General features: G+C 50.2%; 1 protein-coding gene and 1 long non-coding RNA gene across 7 annotated transcripts in view; one reads left to right on the forward strand and one right to left on the reverse strand.

Moving 5' to 3' along the window:
- Positions 1 to 19,573, reverse strand: part of Hk1 (hexokinase 1) — a 101,593-nt gene that overhangs the window by 59,282 nt on the left and 22,738 nt on the right. Inside the window, exon 1 of one of the 5 annotated variants that reach the window (XM_039098435.2) lies at positions 11,898 to 12,103. The exons of 3 other annotated variants lie outside the window; for them this stretch is intronic. In XM_039098435.2, the coding sequence (XP_038954363.1) occupies positions 11,898 to 11,957 (60 nt within the window). In that variant the 5' untranslated portion in view covers positions 11,958 to 12,103. Of the gene's footprint in view, positions 1 to 9,417; positions 9,570 to 11,897; positions 12,104 to 19,573 lie in introns of those variants that run through there. One more of the 5 variants, NM_012734.2, reaches the window with a different exon arrangement.
- LOC120098927 (synaptic defective enhancer 1-like) lies at positions 10,073 to 18,879 on the forward strand. 2 transcript variants are annotated; one of them, XR_010061116.1, is made up of 2 exons: positions 10,073 to 10,212; positions 17,048 to 18,879. It is a non-coding gene; the product is annotated as a synaptic defective enhancer 1-like (long non-coding RNA). The 2 variants fall into 2 exon arrangements; XR_010061115.1 differs by lacking the exon at positions 10,073 to 10,212 and adding an exon at positions 10,267 to 10,406.

A 19,573-nucleotide genomic window follows, 5' to 3' on the forward strand; every position in this document is an offset into this window, starting at 1 on the left:
CAGAGGGCACACAGCCTCCTGTATTTTCAGTTGGCTCAATGTGACAGTTTTGTCCTCTTCCTGGGCAAGGTCTTGACCACTCTCCTTGAACAAGACTTGCTAATAGGTGCCAAGGTCACCTTCGGCAGCGGGGGACCTTGAGCCTGACCTCAGGGTGTTATCCTGGTCTCCCTGGCAAGGGGCGTGAGGAACGCGGGAAGGTGACTGAGTTTATTGCCGTTTGCCAGTGTTGCCCTGGGAGCTGAGACAATTTCCCCCTGTGTGAGGCTGCAGTTTTCCCATGCACGGTGGGGTCATTAAGTGGCATGGTGCAAGCTATACGGTCAGGGGGAGTTGATGTATCCATGTCCTTGTTTCTAAAGACTCAGCTTCCTCATCATGGGAACTTTTGAGCTGGGTGCTGAGGCTCAGGCCTGCAATCCTGGCCTGCAACCCAGGCTACAGGGCAACACTCAATAAACCAGGGAACAACTACAGGTCTGTTGGCTCAGACTCTTCTACTGAACTGGGTGTGGTGAGGGGGTGGGGGTCTCTTTCTTTGGTGGAAGGCCAGAAAAAAATCCTTCCTGTTTTCACCCCTTATTTTGGGACAGCTTGCCTCGAGCCCTATCAGAGGCTCTGGGAACCTGAAGTCCTAGACACAGTTCTAGTTCTGTATACAGAGAAACCTCCCAAGGTATCAGAGATGCCTGGGTCCCAACACCAGCCTGACAGCCTTCTGCCCACCAAGGTCACATTGACTCTACTTCTAGGACCTCCTCTGCACCAGATGTAAATGCAGAAAAAAAGAAAAAAAAACTTTTAAAGCTCACTGGAAGGGCTCAACAAAACCAAGCATTGTATTTAATAGGACATTTCGAAAATGAAACAAAATGGCTTGCCAAAGGGGGAGGTGTCTCTTTCTTATGGTGGTCTGGGTCTTCCAATTCCACTCGCCCCAGCCAGGAAGGGGTCCTGGCAGGTGCCAGGGACCATGGGAGAAATGAGGTCTGGGGCAGGCTTGCTGCTAAAGACAATCCCATGTGGGGCTGGGGAGTTAGCTCAGTGGTAGAGTGCTTACCTAGGAAGCGCAAGGCCCTGGGTTCAGTCCCCAGCTCCGGGGGGGGGGGGGGGGGGGGGGGGGGAAGAACCAAAAAAAAAAGACAATCCCATGTGTCAACCGACTGCTGGACTGCTGGAGGCAATGGTGGGTTAGGTCAGGCAAAGACCAACAGCCCTGCCTCTCCCACCATCATTTCTTCCTTTGGATCTGTTTCCCCAAACAGCCACAGGAGAGAGATCTGAGTCAGGGAATCTGTTGCCGGGTGCCACACCTGCCCTTAACAAGGAGCTTCACCACTTTGGAGAAGGGAAGGAGTCCTCGGTTTCCTCCTCCCAGGGTCTTACAAAAAATATTCCCTCGCATACAGACAAGAGACACCCAGGGGCAAATGTCCATGAGAACATGTGTACACGAATGTTCACCACGGCGTCCAGATGTCAGTCAAAAGGAGTCTATCTCAGATGCCCATCAACTGGCAAAAGGACAGAAAAACACGACAGGGGCAATGGGTTATCAAAATTCCAGGAAATGCTACCGGGTGCCTTCTCTGAGGCTAAGAAGGCAGAGGTGGTGCAAACCTATAATCCCAGCACTTGGGAGGTTAAGTCAGGAGGATTATGAGTTCAAGGCCAGCCTGAGCTACATAATGAGTTCCAGGCTAGCTGGAATTGCATAGAAGAATCGAGGCTGGGAAATGACTCCCATAGTGAACACGCAGGAGGGCCTGAACTGGATCCCCAACTCTCACAACACTGGGGGAGCATGGGATGGTCAGTGACGGGCGGAGCCAGCCAGTCCAGCCATATGGGTGAGCTCCAGGTTTAGTGAGAGACCCTGTCTCAAAAAATAAAGAGAGCAGCTGTGGCTTACACAGCTTCTGGCCTCCACGCATGCACACAGGTACACACATGTCCCCCACGTGCATACAGATGTGCACACATGCATACCAAAAAAAGAAAAAAAGAAAAAAGAAAAAAAAGACAGCGTGTAGCAGGCACAGTGTGACTGCCACACCCTACCCCACCGCTGCCTACATCTCAGAAGGAGTTTCCCTGCAGGTTTTAGATTCTGGAGCCAAGAGTCGGCATGGACTGAACTGAGCCTGCGCTGACATTTTTCTGCCCACACTGGGCATGCTCAGTTACTGTTTGCAAAGGGCTGGGCTTCAAGATTCACTGTTCAGTTTTCCCTGAAGCACCGGGCACATCCACCCTCTCCTTTTACGGAAGATAGCCAGAGGGAGGCTGTTGGCTTGAGTTCTGTCTGAATAGGGCTGGGCACGTTTCGGGGACAGATAAGCCTGCTCTGCCATGGGCTGATCCACGGAGGACGGTGGAGCTCTGCAGTCACCCAGACCCATACAAAAGGCTTGGCTTCAGCAGATGGGGGTGGGGGGAACGGCACATAAATCACACCTAGAGCTGTCAAGTTCACTTACTGAGACTGTGACCAAACAAAGCCACTTGATAAGGCAAATTAGGAAACAGGCTAATTTCTGCTAGATGCTCCAGTACTAAGACATGAATGGAAGCCACCCGACGTGCACTATCACAAACACGTAAAGGACTAAGGACCTCGAGGTGGCTCCGTGGCTAAAAGCGCTTGCCACGCAAACCTGCCAGCCTGAGTTCAATTCCCAAATGCTCGCGGTAGGAGGAGAGAAGCAACCTGACCCCCACAAAGTGTGGTACGGAAGCACAAGCAAATAAATCAATCAAATGTCACATCAAAACAAAACTAGAACTAACCTATCTGTAAAGGTTTGACTATGCCAAAAGTTGGCACGACCAGTGAATGCCCATATTCTTATGGGAGTGTGATAGGGCACAGGACCATCAGGGCCAACAATATGGCAACGTGGAGGTGGCGAGGCACCTCAGAATCTACAGAAGCCCCCTCTGGAGCTTAAAGAGGTGAAAAAAGCTCTTGTAGACACAGTTATCTAAGTGGGGGGCGGGGAGAGGGAGAGACGCTCAAGTGGCTGTCAAAAGAATGGCTGGGTTAGCTCTAGAGAAGTGCACACTGTCAGGGCACGGAGCTACATAAACAAAGTCCACACAGCAACATGAAAAAAGTCACCCCAGACAGACTGAGGAGCTGCAGAAAAGAATTTGGCGGGGTACACACAGCAGAACACCACTTACGAACACTTAAACCCACACGAATCATCGGCTCAAGTCCTGCTTGAATTCAGGAGGCGTATCTGCATTTATGGTACTAGACAAGGTTTGTAGGTGCGTATGGTAGAAGAGGCTATGGATGCTGGACGGGGAAGCCGGAGAGATGGCTCAGCCACTGAGAGGGCTTGCTGCTCTTCCAGAAAACACCAGCTTGGTTCCCAGCCTCCACGTGGGACCTGTAACTGGACCTCACAACCACCTCTATAACTCCAGCACGAGACGGGAAATCAAACGCGCATGCGCATGCGCAGACAAGACATTGATCCCGGGTAATGTAAAATGAAAAATCGGGAGGTCTGAAGAGACAGATACACGGTTAAGAGCACTGGCTGATCAAGTTGAGCTCCCAGCATGCTCATGGTGGCTCATAGCCATCTGTAACTCCAATGCCAGGGGAGCTGACGCCCTCCTCCAGCCCTCCTCGAGCACCAAGCATACATGTATGTAGGCAGGAACACTCATATGCATAAAATAAAAACAATTGTTTAAAAGAAAACAAATGAGTAGAACACTCAGATGGCAGATAGCATCTGGAGAACAGGAAAGAGTGGGACCCAGGGTGGCTGTGAGTCAACTGTGTCAGACCTATCAGGGTGAGGTGAAGTACACATAGATTAGTCACATGACCTTCGATAGTCAGGTGTGCCTCAAATACTTCCTAATAAAAACGATCTACATTTTGTCTATGAGTGGGCAGGAAGTTGAGATACAGGTTCCAAGATAAGCCATTAAAATTGACAACATTGAGTTTTTCTCCTAAAAGAAGAGAAAGCTTTCTGGGTTCCATTCATAAACTTACAGCAACCCAGTGGGTGGGGAACAGCCCTGGTCTCTGAATAGGGATTAAAAGCCCTTCCTCTTGCAGCACAGGACTGCCCAGAGGAGGGAGTGGCCTAGAAGCACAGGGACAACTCCTGCCCCACAGTCAATTTGTCTGCAGCTTGGCAGAGATGGGGAATTGAACCAAGGATCTAGTGCAGACCAGGAAAAGGCTCTACCACTTTGGAGTCAAAGCCACGGGCCTCCCTTGAGGTTTCCAAAAGACCTAACATTTGAATGCATATATACACACCACATACATACATTTGAAATATTCATGACGTGACCTCTCAGTTGTATTTAAGTGACATCTCGAACGACACAAGGTATTTCAGGATGCTCAGAGATAAGAAACTATTAAAACAAGGAACCCAAGCTACAGAATGGCTGCTGTCCATTGGGCTCTACCTTTCAAATCTGCTGATAAGTTTCTTAAAGGTTCAGTTCATCAGAAGCCAATATTCTTTTCCAGAAATAAAAATCTACCTGTTGGTAAAAACTACATTTATTATGTATATATTTTCACGCATTCATATATACATGATATGAAATAGTCACATATGATGACAGTCCCACAGTAGGAAGCTTCCTCAGGGCCCACTGATGTGGAAGATGGTGGGCATCTGTCCTCCCTTCCCCAACCATACCAATGTCCACCCTTTCTCAGGTTCACATCTTGGTTTACACAGCCCTGGACCTGGAGTCAAGGAGCAAATGGTGGTGGTTTGGGGATGGCTGCTGTTCAGTTGGAAGATCTCTCAGTTCCTCCTCAGGGGGACGCAGAGCTGGCTCCAGAGACTAACTCCGCCAGCCAGGAAACCCTGGGTACACACAGACACACATGTAGGCCCAGTCTTTCAAGGAGAAGGCTGACCTGGGACAGCAGCTGGAGTGTGGGAGGCGGCAACCACAAGGCATGGTCAGATGAGGAGGCCCCTCACAGCCAGCCACTCCACTCGCCTGGTCTATTCCTCACAGTGTTCTCTCCTGACCCTTCCCATGAATGATGGGCCTCTGCTCTAGGGGAGAAACCCGAAGCCTAGGGTAGAGAGACAAAAAATGACAGAAGTGCTAGCTTTGCATGCAACATAATTTTCTTTCTTTCTTTCTTTCTTTTTTTTTTTCTTTTTTTTCAGAGCTGGGAACCGAACCCAGGGCCTTGTGCTTGCTAGGCAAGTGCTCTACCACTGAGCTAAATCCCCAACCCCTTCTTTCTTTTTTTAATTGGATTTTTTAAATTTACATTTCAAATGTAAATAAACCTTTCCCGGTTTCCGGTCCATAAATCCCCATCCCATCCCCCCTGCGACATAATTTTCTTCTTTCTTTTTTTTTTTTTTTTAAGTTGTTGTTGTTTTGTTGTTTGATTAGTTAGTTGGTTTTTTGAGACAGGGTTTCTCGATGTAGCCCTGGCTGCCTTGGAACTAACTCCCTCTGTAGACCAGGCTGGCCTCGAACTCAGAGATCTGCCTGCCTCTGCCTCCTGGGTGCTGGGATTAAAGGTGTGTGCCACCACTGCCCCGCCATAAAATTCTTTTTAAAATTCAACTTATTAATACTATTATTACTGATGTGAGTGCAGGCACGCTTTTGTTGATGTCACAGGACAGCTTGTGAGAGTCGGTTCTCTCCAACTGTGGGGTGCAGGGATTGAACTCAGGTCCCCCGGGGCTTGTGAAGTGAGCCCTTCAGCCAACTGAGTCAACTCACCTGCCCGGTTTTCATGATTTCTTAACTCACCTCCCTAAGAAATAAGGTGAAGAATGGCTCTGAGACAGGGCCCTGAGCTAGCACTGAACTCTCGAGTCTTCCAGACTCAGCCGGCCACATCGTGTGGTTACAACCGTTGGCTCCATATTTCCTCCCTCCTCCTCCCCTTCCTTTAGAGGTCTACCGGGCAGCCTCCTAGGAAATGAAGGACATTTGCTTATCAATTAAAAGCCACCCAAGGCCTTTCCATTGCTTTCCCTGGTCTTTCTGGGCCAGGCCACTGGGCAAATCACACAGTTTGTTCCCTGTCAATGCCGATTGTGTAGGGATATGGGGATCCCGCCAGAGAAAGTCTGCTGTTTGCTGCTCTGGCAAGCCTAGGGAGAAAGACATCTGGTCCCTCTTATTTCTGATAGTCCTGGCTACATTTTTCTTTCTATATTATTATTTTTCCTACCTACTACTGCTTTCCAAGTGCTGAGATTAAAAACATACCACATCTGCTCTTTTCTAAACTATGTCTGCATGTGCCCGATTCGAGGACCCAGAAGGACGCTTCTTCTGGGAGCTGAAGTGACAGAAGGTTGCAAGCCACCTGAGGAAGGTGTGGGAACTGAACTCAGGGACCTCAACAAGAACAGTAGGCAGTCTTAACTACAGAGGCATCTCCGCGGCCTTTCATTTTCCTGAACAAACAGGCGGTGTGCGATGCACTGCTCCACCCTCCAGGTCCCGGTCAGTGACACACAATGGAGAGGGCCGGGCTATGCGAGGCATGCTGAAAGTCACTTGGGGGTTAAAGGGCTCCGACTTCCCCATGCAGGACTACAGGATGTCTGGCATCTGGTGAATGGAAGTAGTCACAAAGATGCATGCTATGTTCATCCTCTTAAAAACCCGAGTAAAGGAAGATGTGTGCTTTATGCTTCTGTCCACCGGGTCCCCTTTTTCATAGCACCCTTTAACCAGCACTGTGCAAAAGCACAGGGCTGTGAGCTGAGAAGTCAGACCCTTCATCCATTTGTTTCTGCCCAGGATATGTTCTCAAGGCCGGATTACTGCAGGCTCCCAGGCAATGGAGGGAAATAAAACCGTCTCGTGGGTGCCTTTGTATTCTGGGCAGCCCTGAAAACCTTCCCCCAATGAGATCCAATTTCCTTCCTCCTAGCAGAGAGCAAGGTCCTGTATATTACCAGAGGCCTGTCTCCAGAGCCCCCACGGGCTGCCTAAGACTGGAGGACTGAATCATCATGGCTGCCCCCACACAGGAGAATCTCCCTTTAGGGTAGCACACAGGGCCCAGTCCCAGGGGGAGAAAAAGAAGCAAGATTTGGAGTCCCAGGCAGCCGTTCTCATAACAGAAGTGGGGTGGGAAGGGCAGGAAGCTAATAAACTGACTCATGGTGCAAGAGACCACTGGGTGCCCAGGGATCCTCCCCTGGGCCACACCCACACACCACACCCACATTTGGCAGACCAACAGACAGGTAGGTCTCCTAGAAGCCTAGTTTCTAAATTCTAGGTGAGGTGCAAGAGGGAACCCTTGTTTTTGTTTGTTTGTTTGTTTGTTGTTTAGTTGGTTGGTTTGGTGATTTCTGGTTGGTTGGTTTTGTTGTTACTTGGTTTTCATTTTGAGGGGTTGTTTGTTTGCTTGTATTTTGAGGGGGTTTGGGAGGGCGGTGGTTCGAGACAGAGTTTCTCTGTGTAGTCCTGGCTTTCCTTGCTCTGTGGACCAAGCTGGCCTTGAATTCACAGAGATCCACCTGCCTCGCCTCTGCCTCCCAAAAGCTGGGATTAAAGGCTTGGGCCACCACCGGCTTGCTGGGAGCTCTTGTTTCTAAGGATCTCCTACACAAACAAGGTGAAAGTTTCAACCTCAAGACCTTCCTCCAGCAAGGCTCTAGGATAGAGGTGGGGGAGGGGACATCAGGGTGAGGGCTTCAGTTAGGCACGGTTTGAATCAGAGCTCAAGCACTCACTGGGTCTGGGAGATCGAATGGGATGGAGATGGATCAGGCTACTTGTAGTGGAGCACTGTAGTCTGCCAAACCTTAGTCCAGCTCAGTCAAGGCCACCCAGCACCATGTAAAGGAGCAGCCGGGCAGCTGGCGGCCACACAGGTGGTTGTGGGTGAGGCCGGAGGCTTAGTTTACAAGGTCATTCACTGGGCCTCCGCCCAGGATTGCATGCCTGAGCCACAGAGGGTATCTAGAGTGGGAGAGCTGTGAACTCTTGATTCAGGAGGCGTATTCTAAGTGCCCTCTGCCCTGCTGGGACTTCTGTCTCCCCCTTCCGAGGGCTAAGCATCAGCAATGTCCACCACCACGGAATAACACGGGCTGATGCATAGCTCCCTGAGGTCATATCCCATCCCCTCAGCACCCTACTCCTGGTCCCCATCCAGGCTGAGATCCAGGATGGGCACAGCATCTCCACGAGCTTGTCTCTCAGCACCTCCCCTTCAGCTGATACCCAGGGGGTGGGGGGAGTCCTGGTCAAGCTCTCGAGTGGGAGGAGGTCATAGCCCCGCCTTGGCTCCACCTCTAACCAGCTGTGTGACCTTCAGGAGGTCACGGTCCCCAGTAAGACTGCTTCCTACCAGGATGAGGTCTCAGGCGGGAAAGGACAGACCCTAGTCACCTCTGCCTCTCTCTCACCTGTAGATAGTACTCCTTGTCCCAGTGTCAGTCAGGTTGATGATACTACTACCTACCCTAGAGTAGGCAAGGCATACCTGTTGCACTAATAAAAATGTCCTGGATGTGTCCCCTACCATCTTAGGCTATTTCAGGAAAAACATCCTGTCTAACAGTGTCAGAAAAGTGAGGTACATCTTTAAGACCCACCAGCAGACGGCACTTTACACTAGATAAACATCACCCCTAGGACCCAGCCTCCATGTGTAAGAACACACAAGTCACAAGGAACGCATGTCAACCGCTCTGAGCTGTTCAAGTGACTAAAGTGTCTTTTTTGAGCCCCGGGGCTGGGACTGCCTGGAAATTACAGCTTTAGAAGAATAAAAAATTCCATTCAGACATGCGGTTCCAGACCTGAGGCCTATGAGCAAAGTTTCCGGTGGCCTCTGTTCTCCCCGCACCGGAAAGCCAGGCGGGTCACCCCGTCCTCAGAGTAAGGAGCAGTTGCAACAGCTGGGGGAGCCCAGTGACAGTTTCGGAAGGGCATCGCATTCTCCAAATGGAAACCCCAAATATGGGATGCCTGGCTTTCAGCCAGCACCCCCACCAGCTGCTCACTCACCTCCCCAACATATCTCGGTGATCACACCTTCCCCGCCCACGGCGCGTGGACCTTTCCAAACAGGCCTTATAGACAGGCCCGCTTATCCCCACCCAGCCAGGTCGCAGCCCGGCACAGCGTGCGGGTACCCATCTGACATCCATGGTCCTTTTCAAGGACACTGCAGTATGCAATCCAGCCGTGGGGGGAGCGAAAGGGGGGGTCTTCAGACGGCAGCCCAGCTCCTCAAAGCACAAGCACGCCCGCATGCCGACAATGCCGGGGTGAATCCCAGCACGAGGCCTGTCGCCTGCACCCTGTAGTCCAACCAGATGCTGTCTGGGAGAGGCCGGGGGAGGATGCAGGCGGTGGCGAGCGGATGCGGGAATGCAAGGCTGTGGCCAGGGCGGCGCCGGCGGGGCTCACCTTTTTGACTTGGTCATCCTTCAGCTCGGTGAAGTAATAGGCCAGTAGTTGCGCGGCGATCATGCTGACGGTGGGGGATGCGGAAAAGCAGGTGTGGGGCCAGTGGCTCCTCAGTAGCCCTGGTGAGCAGTGGTCCTCCAGCGGCAGATCGGAGACTCCACCTCCTCCTCCCTTCGCTCCTCCCCCTCAGTCCCCGGGCGGGGCGGGCGTCTGCCTGCGCTCTCCAGACCTCGGAGCTCCGGTCCCCGGGAGGGTGACAACCGCCAGCCGGCCCACTTCCTCAGTCCCCATTGGCTGCAAGTCTCCTCTGCAGCGCAATGGCTGGGGCTTCCCAGCCAGAGCAGGAGAAAGACGGCCGCTCCCTCCCGCACCGGAAAGGAGGCAGCACCCTGCACGTCCCCCACGTAAGGAGCGCACGGTCACGCGTGGCGGCACAGTGCCATGCCTGAACGGGTGGGTGTGGGACACGATCTGGAGGGGACCAGAGGACAGATCCAGGACGCCACAAACTGGAGAACACGAACGGGGCCACACCCCTTCCTCGGAGATTAGGGCTCGTCCCCCACCCCTCCCATCCACACTGTTGGAGAAGCACGCAAGTGGGCGTGGAAAAAGAGCGGAAGCCGAAACTGGGCGGCTTCACTGATCTCGCACTGGGTCCCTGTGCCTGCCTGCCCTAAAGGATCCAAACTCTAAGGATGATGCTTGGCGTCCCACGATGGCCCACCAGCTCTACATCCCAAATTGTCAGAGTTCACATTGCTAAACCCAAACTACCTGCCCCCGTGACACCATGTAAGAGCTCAAGGCCCCCGAGTGGAATTTGGGGGCCTGTCCCGATTTTCCCACCCTACTCTGGCTCTTGGGGCATCCGGGTCTGGGAAGTTGGAGGTACTGTTCCGGGCGGTGATTGAGGGGAAATCGTGTTTGTACATTACGACATGTAAGAACTCAGACATGCAGAGGCGACTACCGCTCTGATTCTACAGGTGAGGGACCTGAAGAAACGCTTTGCAGTTGCTGCCCAGGAGTAGCGCTGGGTTTGCTTAGCTTTAACGCCGGTGACCTAGCCATTGTGTGCAGTTTCTCTTCTTTTAAGCCTCTCCTGCAGGCCGTGTGCCTGAGACCAGGACTGCAACATAGGCCCTTAGGTGACTATAGAGTCCAACTTCTACCCCACGCCTGGGGACTGGGAGCCCCTGGCTAGGCCCAGCATCCATCGGGGCAAAGATACCCCAGGGTGCCCTTCAAGTATCCCAGGGCCCTTCCAGCCACCACCCTGCCTAATGGCTGGTGCAGATGTGTCCTGAGTCACCTCTCAGGCTTTCTTTCTTTACCCATAAGATGGAGCTGATGCCTACACCCTGTAATTTTTCTGAAAGAGCATAAACACTGGTATCTAATAGATTAGATGGGAGGTACTCTCATAGAACGGACTCGGGAACCTACAGGTTAAAGTTTGGGGACCTGTCACCTGAATGTCACCATTTCCAGGCCCAGGGAGGGCCTGTTATAGTTGCCCTTCCCTTAAAAAGATTAGCATTGAGTCCCACGTAAATCTCAAACTAACACACACACACACACACACACACACACACACACACACACACACGCTACCAATATTGCCTGACAGCGTCAAGACAAAAATGGTTCTTCTGAGCTGCATTTGAATCTGCAAATGTACTTCGGCCAGCTCTCAAGGCTGGCAAGTCTTTGGGGATGGAGGGTTGTTTTGTTTTCTCAGAGGTCTGTAGGTTGAATGGGCCACCCCATTCTCCAACCCCAGTGTCGGGCTCATGGACCCCTCCCCCAACCTTCAGCCATCACTATAATCTGTGGGATTATATGGGGATACAACCCTTAGCCAACAAACCAGAGCTGGGGAAAAGCTGGACCAGCTTGTAGGCAGGTAGGTACCTCTGCTGTCCCTTCCCTCAACCCCTGTACCAAGGTGACTCAGGACACAGACACACACACATACACCCAGGCACCGAGGCTTAGTGTTGTTTCCTAATGCATATCTCTCTAAGTCAGACTCACTGCTACTCCCAACACCACCTCCACCCCAGTTTTTCTCTTGTCTAGCTAGAAATATGACAAGAACATTTGAGCTGGCTTTCTGGTTGTTGGCTACCCGCCATCCAAGCCATTCTGTGCTGCAGGCCGCGACAGTCTCACTGAAAAGCAACCTTAATTACGTTATGCCCCTGCTCAAAGTCCCTTCTGGGCCCTGCATCCTGGTGGAACCAATTTAAACACACTGGCCCTGTTACCGACTCTGAGCGCATCTCTTACCCAGCCCCTGACCACAGCACTAGTGTGTCCCACTGTCCTTAACCCCACACATCCACTCTGTGTGGCTCCCCTCATACCACCCTTCCTTCCCCATTCTCCTACACCTGTCCAGGTTCCGACCTCACCACAGGAAGGCACATCTGACCTCCTTCCCGAGCTGGCCTCCCCTGACCTCAGCCACTCACCCTGGCCTCCCAGGCCCCAGCACCTCCACAGGGCACACTCAGACAGTGCTCAGAGTCCATGCGAATGGAGACCAGGGCTCTTCTCTACAAACAAGGTGTAGGGTGCGCAGCTGGTGGGCCATCTTGCCCAGCGGCAGGTTGCCGTAGAATTTCGAGCCGGGACTCTGAGGCTTAGCCAGCACTCTTTCCATCCCACCCCACCACCTCAGGCAGACTGGGCCAGATAAGCAACTGAGTCAAGACTGCCTCCCTGATAGGGGAGACGGTCTGCCGGAGGCCAGGCCTTATCACTTCCATCAGGCCATTCCCTGGAGGCAGCACTATGGCCGTGTTGTATCTTCTCTTGGTTAAGCCCTAGGCTACCTCATGAATGTTTCTTGTTGGTTTTTTATTAGTTTTTGAAACAGGGTCTTACTGTATAGCTTTGGCAGTCCTGGAACTATATAGACCAGGCTGGCCTTGAACTCACAGAGATCTGCCTACCTCTGCCTCCCAAGTGCTGGGCTTAAAGGTTATCGCTACTATGGGGTTGGGGATTTAGCTCAGTGGTAGAGCGCTTGCCTGGGAAGCGCAAGGCCCAAGGTGATCGCTACTATGCCTGGATTTATTTTTAATTTTTTTAGGTTTTTTTATATGAAGATTTTGCTTACATGTATATATGTATGTATAGTGTGTGTGTGTGTGTGTGTGTGTGTGTGTGTGTGTGTGTGTGTGTACGTACCATACATGTTCCTGATGCTTGAGGAGGTCAGAAGAGAACATCAGGTCCCCTGGAACTGGAGTTAAAGATGTTTGTGAGACACCAGTGGGTGCTGGGAATTGAACTTAGGTCCTCTGCTAGAGCAGTCAAAACTCTTTACCACTGAGTCATCTCTTCAGGCTTCATGCATGGGTTATGTTGATTGGTTGGTTGGTTGTTTTTTCAAGACACGGTCCCTCTGTGTACTCCTGGCTGTCTTGGAATTCACTCTGTAGACCAGGCTGGCCTTGAACTCAGAGTTCCACTGGCCTCTGCCTCCTATGTGTCTACCACTCTGCATGGTTCTTGATTACTCTCTTCACATTAGTGTGTGAATGTCTCCTTTTACTACCCTACCCCCTGTTCCTGTGCTTTTTGATAATGTCCTATGTAGCCCAAACTGGCCCAATGTTCCTCAAATTTGATCTCTGGTCTCTGCCTGTTGTGTGCTTGGGTCACAGGTACACAGTGCCACACAGAACATATACTTGGAGTTAAACTGAGAGCTTCATGCATTCTTGGCATCAGCGAATACTATAGCAATACTGTAGGTGAGTCTCGCCTCAGCCCATGCCACACAGGTCTTAAACCCCACTTTAGCTGCCTTGATTACTCCCAGACCCACAGGAAGACCTCAACCGAGAGAGTCTCAAGCTGCTTCTCCTTCTGGGCAAGCTTCAGTTTTCCCACAGGTCCCCTGAACTCTCAGTTCATTTACTGTGTCTCTCCTGGTACGGGTCGCAGGAAGGACCAATGTTGTCAGGCTGCCGCAGCACCAAACACACCTGCCCTGCCCTGAAGACAATCCAGACTGGACGCTTAGGACATCTAATTCATTCCCATCTGCCCCCCAGGACTGGGAGTTCCTCCACAGTGATCTCTGACACACGGGCACCAGGTAGTGCACTCCTCCCAGTGACCATGTTTACACAATGTCACCGGTTTACAGAGCAGTTTTTCGCTTATTGCCTCATTTCTCCTGATAACAGCCTGGAGAGGTGACAAGGACAAATATCATTACCTCCACTCAATCAGTCAATGAGGCGAGAGAGAGAGAGAGAGAGAGAGAGAGAGAGAGAGAGAGAGAGAGAGAGAACTGTAGAACTGAAGGTCTTGCAGTGAGGAGAAGACACGGCCCAGCCCCGGGAGGGTTCCTGCACGATATACAGCAGTGATCTGTGACCTGGTTTGCAACTTGCCCAGTGAGACCTGCTGATTCAGACCCTGGATTTCCCTGAGTGAAGAGACATGATGTCTCCATAATGAAGCCCCAAGTGGTGCTCTCGGCAGCCTGTAACGGCCTTCTGATGCCAAGTACCAAGGGGTGAAGGTTCACGGCAGCCTCTAAGCAGCTTTGCCCCGAAAGCACTTCCAGGCATCGCCCACAGTGACTGACTTTAAATGCATTCTTAGCTGTTTTCCCGTGACTGGCCCGAAGTTCCAGCCTCCAACATGCCAGCAGGATCAGTACGCTGACAACCGCTGAGACTGGACCCTATTATGTCTTGTTGAACTCAGCTGGTGTTTTATACATACCGGCCAACACTTAACCGTGGTTAGACTTCACTGTGAAACCCACCATTTCTGACAGCCTGGATCCAGCCACCCATGTTGATAATTATGTAGCGGCGGTTGGGTTAGACATGAGAGCGGCTGCTACCTTCTCCAGCCCAAGGCAGGCATGTGTAGTCAGCTCTAACCCACCACACACACACACACACACACACACACACACACGAGCACACACCAACAACACCTGTAAAAGCATTGGCTCCATCTTAATGGGTGGATACAAGAAGCAATGGACTTCAGGCATTAGAGCCAGGGTTGGTTAAGATCAAGCAAGAAGGACAGGGGGACACCAACATTTAAGTTTTGCATGAGAATTTTGTACCCTGGTTACCCTGGTAATCCCCCTACTGTTTCCCCAAACACCTGCCCCTCGGGTATCACAATGGCTTCTGCCTGCCTGCTTGGCTCTCCCCTGACTTGGTTTACCACTACGCAGAGAGAGCTAGACTCCCACATTCTCAGTTCTGCCCCAAGGGGCTGAGGAAGGCCTGTGAGAGGGAGGGTTAAACCGAAGGCCTGCGGCACCTCCTCGTTTAAACACCTGTTCTTTATCCCAGCCAGGCCTCTTCCCGAACACGAAGGCCCTTATCTTGTTGGCCCAGAGCAATTACAACTGCCCGTGCTGACCACCATGGCTTCCCAGGACAATGTTGCCTAGTCCCCACACTCGCTACCTTCCCAGAGCCAGCAAGGGTCTGCCTCCACCCACTGGCTTTGATTTAGTGCCAAGATATAATTGGAAGTGCTTACAGGCACTGTCCAAATCCACGCCCGGCCAGGGTTCCTGGGGAGGAGAGTTCGGAGTGAACCTAATATGCAAGCAACCACAAATTAAGTACTGACTTGGTATTTTGCTAAGAAAATATGTTTTTAAAGTTTATTCTTTATCACCTAATTTCCTAAAGGAAAAGATTTGAATTCAGAAAAGTAAAAAATTAGTCTTTTGTTGTTGTTGTTAGCAAGTAGCAAAAATTTTTTTTCCGTTTTGTTTTTTGAACCAGTTTCTCCACGTAGCCCTGTCTGTCCTGGAACTCACTATGTAGACCAGGCTGTCTGTGTTATTACTGAAATCTGCCTGCTTCTGCCTCCCAAGGGCTGGAATTAAAGGTGTGTGCTACCAAGCCCTGCTATCAAGTGACAGTTTTTAAAATCAAGCTTTCAAACTCAGCAGTCTTCAGAGATTGCTAATTTGATAAATGCCCAGAAAACGTTAAAGTCTTTGTATAATTACACCATCGTTAGTCTCGAAGCTAAACACACAGGATGACAGGATGCACATGCCCTGTCATTGCGCCCTAATACCTGACAGGTGCCAAGTCCTACCTAGGTCTTAACCCGTTCTTACCATGAAGTCAATTGTGCTTAGTTTAAAAGTAACTTAGGATTGCACAGGATGGCGTATACCTCTAACCCCAGCATTTGGGAGGCAGAGGCAGATGGACCCCTGTGTTTGGAGGCCAACTTGGTCTACAGAGTGAGTTCCTAGCCAGCCAAGGCTATAAGGTGAGACCCCGTCTCAAAACAAAATAAAATGTCCCTTCAAAAAGCCCTGTCAAAAAAAAAGTAAATAAATAAATAAATGAGTTGCTGGTGAGCAATTTAAAAATCGCCCAGTGGATTTTAGCTCAGGATTAGGACAGAATTTCTAAGGATGTCTGGAATGGCCCTGGGTGTGCTTCTGCCGTCCTGTCCTGTGTTTTATGGGAAGTGGTTTTCTCAGCATTGTGTTTGTACAACTGAACAGCCATTGACTCTAAAAAGACCATGAAGATTCGGTATGTCCTTCAGGATCAGATCAGGATATTCAGGATATTCAGATCAGGTTTAGTTCTTTATGGAAAGATAAATAACACCCATCTCCTTAGCAGCCTGACTGCTTTTGTCTTTAACGGATAGTAAGAGTGTATGCGTGTTACAGCTGGCACGATGGCTCTGTTGCCGTGTAACCCTGATGACCCAAGTCCCACCCTTGGAGCCCATGATGGAGAACAAACTGTCAAAGCTGTCTTCTGACCCCCGGACAAGCACGCATGCACACCAAACAGTCCCCTCTCCACACGATAATCGGTAATTTAATTTAAAAGTTATAGCTGATTATAGTAGCATTCATTTACTTGTGTGTGTGTGTGTGTGTGTGTGTGTGTGTGTGTGTGTGTGTGTGTGTGTGTGATCATGGGCACGCTGTGGTACACAGGTGAGGTTCAAGGACCACCAACAGGAGTCAGTTCTCTCCTTCCAATGCGGGGGTCCTGGAAGCCACTTCTACATACTGAGCCGTCTTCTCAGACCCTCTGTAGGCACATCTCAAAGCAGACATCTTGAAGAGTCACTCTTCTCCAGCCTTTCAGTCTCCGCATGACTCAAAAGATCTGGACACACATTTCCGGCTCCTCCGAGCATCAGACCCTCTCCCCCTACAGACAGTGAACACGATGCCTCCCACGATGGTGGTTATCAGGTCAGGTGGCTCACTCCTGTAATTCCAGCACCCGGGTGCCAGAATCAGGTGAATCAAGGCCAGCCTGGGCTACCTATCTAGACTCCGTCTCAGGAAACCAAATGTAGAACAGAAAAAGAACTCCGCTATTTCTCAAGTCCCCACGGCGTCATTTTCTCACCTCAATAAATATCGGAGACATTCTCTATTCTGTATTTCCCCGGTCACCCCAAATGTGGCAATGGACAAGACACTGTGTCTGACCACATTTAGGGAGACAGATGGCGAACAACTCCTACTTGAATATGTATCACACAGGTTCCAGCATGGTGCCGCTAGCCTGGCCCGTCCCATGATAACCACTTCTCCTTTGGTCTGGCTAATCAATGTTTCTGTTTTTAGCTGAATTTAGCACCATTACCACCACCAGCAGCCCAGGATAAAGATCATATTTCCGGCCTCTGCAGCTACCTGGCCATGACACCAACCTCCAACGAGGCAGATATAAGGATGGAAGTTGGAGTCTCTCCTGGTGACTTCCGGTAACAGCTTTTGTGCCTTTTTCCCTAGAACGTCCTCCCCGCCTCCTTCCTGGATCCATCGATTGAAACATAGCCCTGGGCATGGAACCACACAAGATAAGGCACCAAAGTAAAACAGAGTAAAACGCTGTGCCATGCAGAATCAGCCCCACGCTTCCTATTTCCACATTTCCAAAATAAAGAGGAAAATGAAATTGTCTTGCGGCCAAACTTGTGGCTACTTGACGGTTTTCTGTTACGACTAAGCCAAACTCATTTCTAGCCAATATAGAGGCTAAAGAGCCAAGGGGTCAGGGGTGGGAATCGTCTCCAGGAGGATGAACAGGAAGGCCTCCAAGAGGGTGGACATTTGAACAGAACAAAAGGAGGGAGAAGCCATACCAGAGTGTGGGCAAGGAAGGGTACCCCAGGCGGAACTCACTCCCTGTCACCCAAGCTGGAAACCCAAGCCTTGTCCCCAGGCACCTCCTGTTCTATGGGCTGTGTCTCACCTGCCACCAAACCCATTCAGAACAAAAGAAGTCAACTGGACCACACACCTTCCCAGTCTCACCTCTCTGGATGCCTTCTGCAGTCTGGCCCACAAAGGGTTAAACTGCCCCCTCAGAAGAGCTTCGTGAAGGAACCAGAGGCCTTGTTTGGAAAACTGATCTTGTGGATTCTTTTAGTTCTATAAGTGTGTGGTACTTTGTTAGACAATCCTTAAAGGGGAGGTTTCCTCTTGAGGAGATGGTCTGACTCCGTAGCCCAGATTGGGCTTGAACTCATAACCTTCCTCCTGGGCCTCTGAGGACTGGGGGCTCTGTGAAGGTATGTTTTATTGAGATGTAAACTCGCATACTCCATAATTCAGCCAGCCGATTTTGTCACTGTGATTCACATGTATGACTGTTTTGCCTGCATGTGCACAGCGTGTATACAGAGCTTGGAGAGGCCAGACAAAGGCTTTGGGTCTCCTAGACCTGGAGTTACAGAGAGTTTCTGAGTCACCATGTGGTACTCTGCAAGAGCAACAAGTGTTTGTACCTCATGATGAGTCTCTCCCCAGCCCTTGTTTAGTTGTTTTAAGATTTATTTGTGTGTGTGTGTGTGTGTGTGTGTATGTGTGTGTGTGTGTGTGTGTGTGTGTGTGTGTGTGTGTGTGTGTGTTTAGGGACTTGAAGGTTGCCCAGGCTAGCTTCAAACCCTTGGACTCAAGGGATCTCCCTACTTTAGCCTCCAAATAGCTGGGACTAGAGGCAGGCAGCATAGCACAGCTAATTCATCAATGATTTGCCATACAATCTCTGAGCGAGAAGCTCCTCACCATGGTCGACCTTAGAATATTTCCTCTCCCTCTCTTTCTGGTAGCTATCAGCTTGCAAATTTCTTTATGTATGGGTTGTCGACAGATATGTGTTAGGTCCATATCTTTGCCTATTTATATTTATATAGATGGAACAATACAATATATGGTCTTTCATGATTGTCTTCTCTCACTGGACATAATTTTAAGGCTTATCTCTGTCACATGTATCTGAACTTTGTTGTTTTATTGCCAAATAATATTCTACTGTGTGGACATACCACAACTTATTTGTCCTTTCGAGAACAGATGAATATTTGGCTTTTTTCGGCTTTGGAGAGTTAAATTAATTTTTGATATACCTACCATAATAAAATGCTATAGACTGGGTGATTTAACAACATAAATGTATTGTCTTCTGGTTTGAGAGATGGAAAATTCAAGATCAAAGGCAGATGGGTTTGGTGATTTGGATGAGAGTAGCCCCCATACTCTCATATGTTTGAATGTTTGTTCCCCAGTTGGTGGAACTCTTTGGGAAGGATTAGGAGGTGTGGCCACTCCCCCCAGAACTCCCTCTTCCAGCACTTGAAAGGTAGAGGCAGAAAGAACTTTGTGAGTTTAAGACCAACCTGGCCTACACAGTTTCAGTCTAGCAAGCCATGGCTACACAGTCAAAAACAACAACAAAACAAAACAAAAATCTGCAGAGGCAGGCAGATCTCTAAGTTTCAAGGCCAGCCTGATCTACAGAGAGAGCTCTAGGACAGCCAGAGCTACACAGAGAGACCCTGTCTCCCCCCTGCCCCAAATTAATTAATTAATTAAAACAAAACAAAACAAAAACAGATTTAGTAAGCTTATGCCTTTTTGCTTTGTTTTGTTTGTATGTGTGTATGTTGTTGTTTTGCTTTTTGTGGGGGGACAAGGCCTTACTATGCCTGGCTCTTACTAGAGCCCCAAACTTGTACTACTTCTCCTGCCTTAGCCGAGGACTGTGCCAAGGCTCACACCACCATCCCCTTATAGCAGGTTGGTTACCAAAGCCTTTACCTTACCATAAAACTTGGAGCAAACCATGTTGGAGTCCACCTATTGCAT

The sequence above is a fragment of the Rattus norvegicus genome, chromosome 20 (genome assembly GCF_036323735.1).
Source record: "Rattus norvegicus strain BN/NHsdMcwi chromosome 20, GRCr8, whole genome shotgun sequence".
NCBI lineage: Eukaryota > Metazoa > Chordata > Mammalia > Rodentia > Muridae > Rattus > Rattus norvegicus.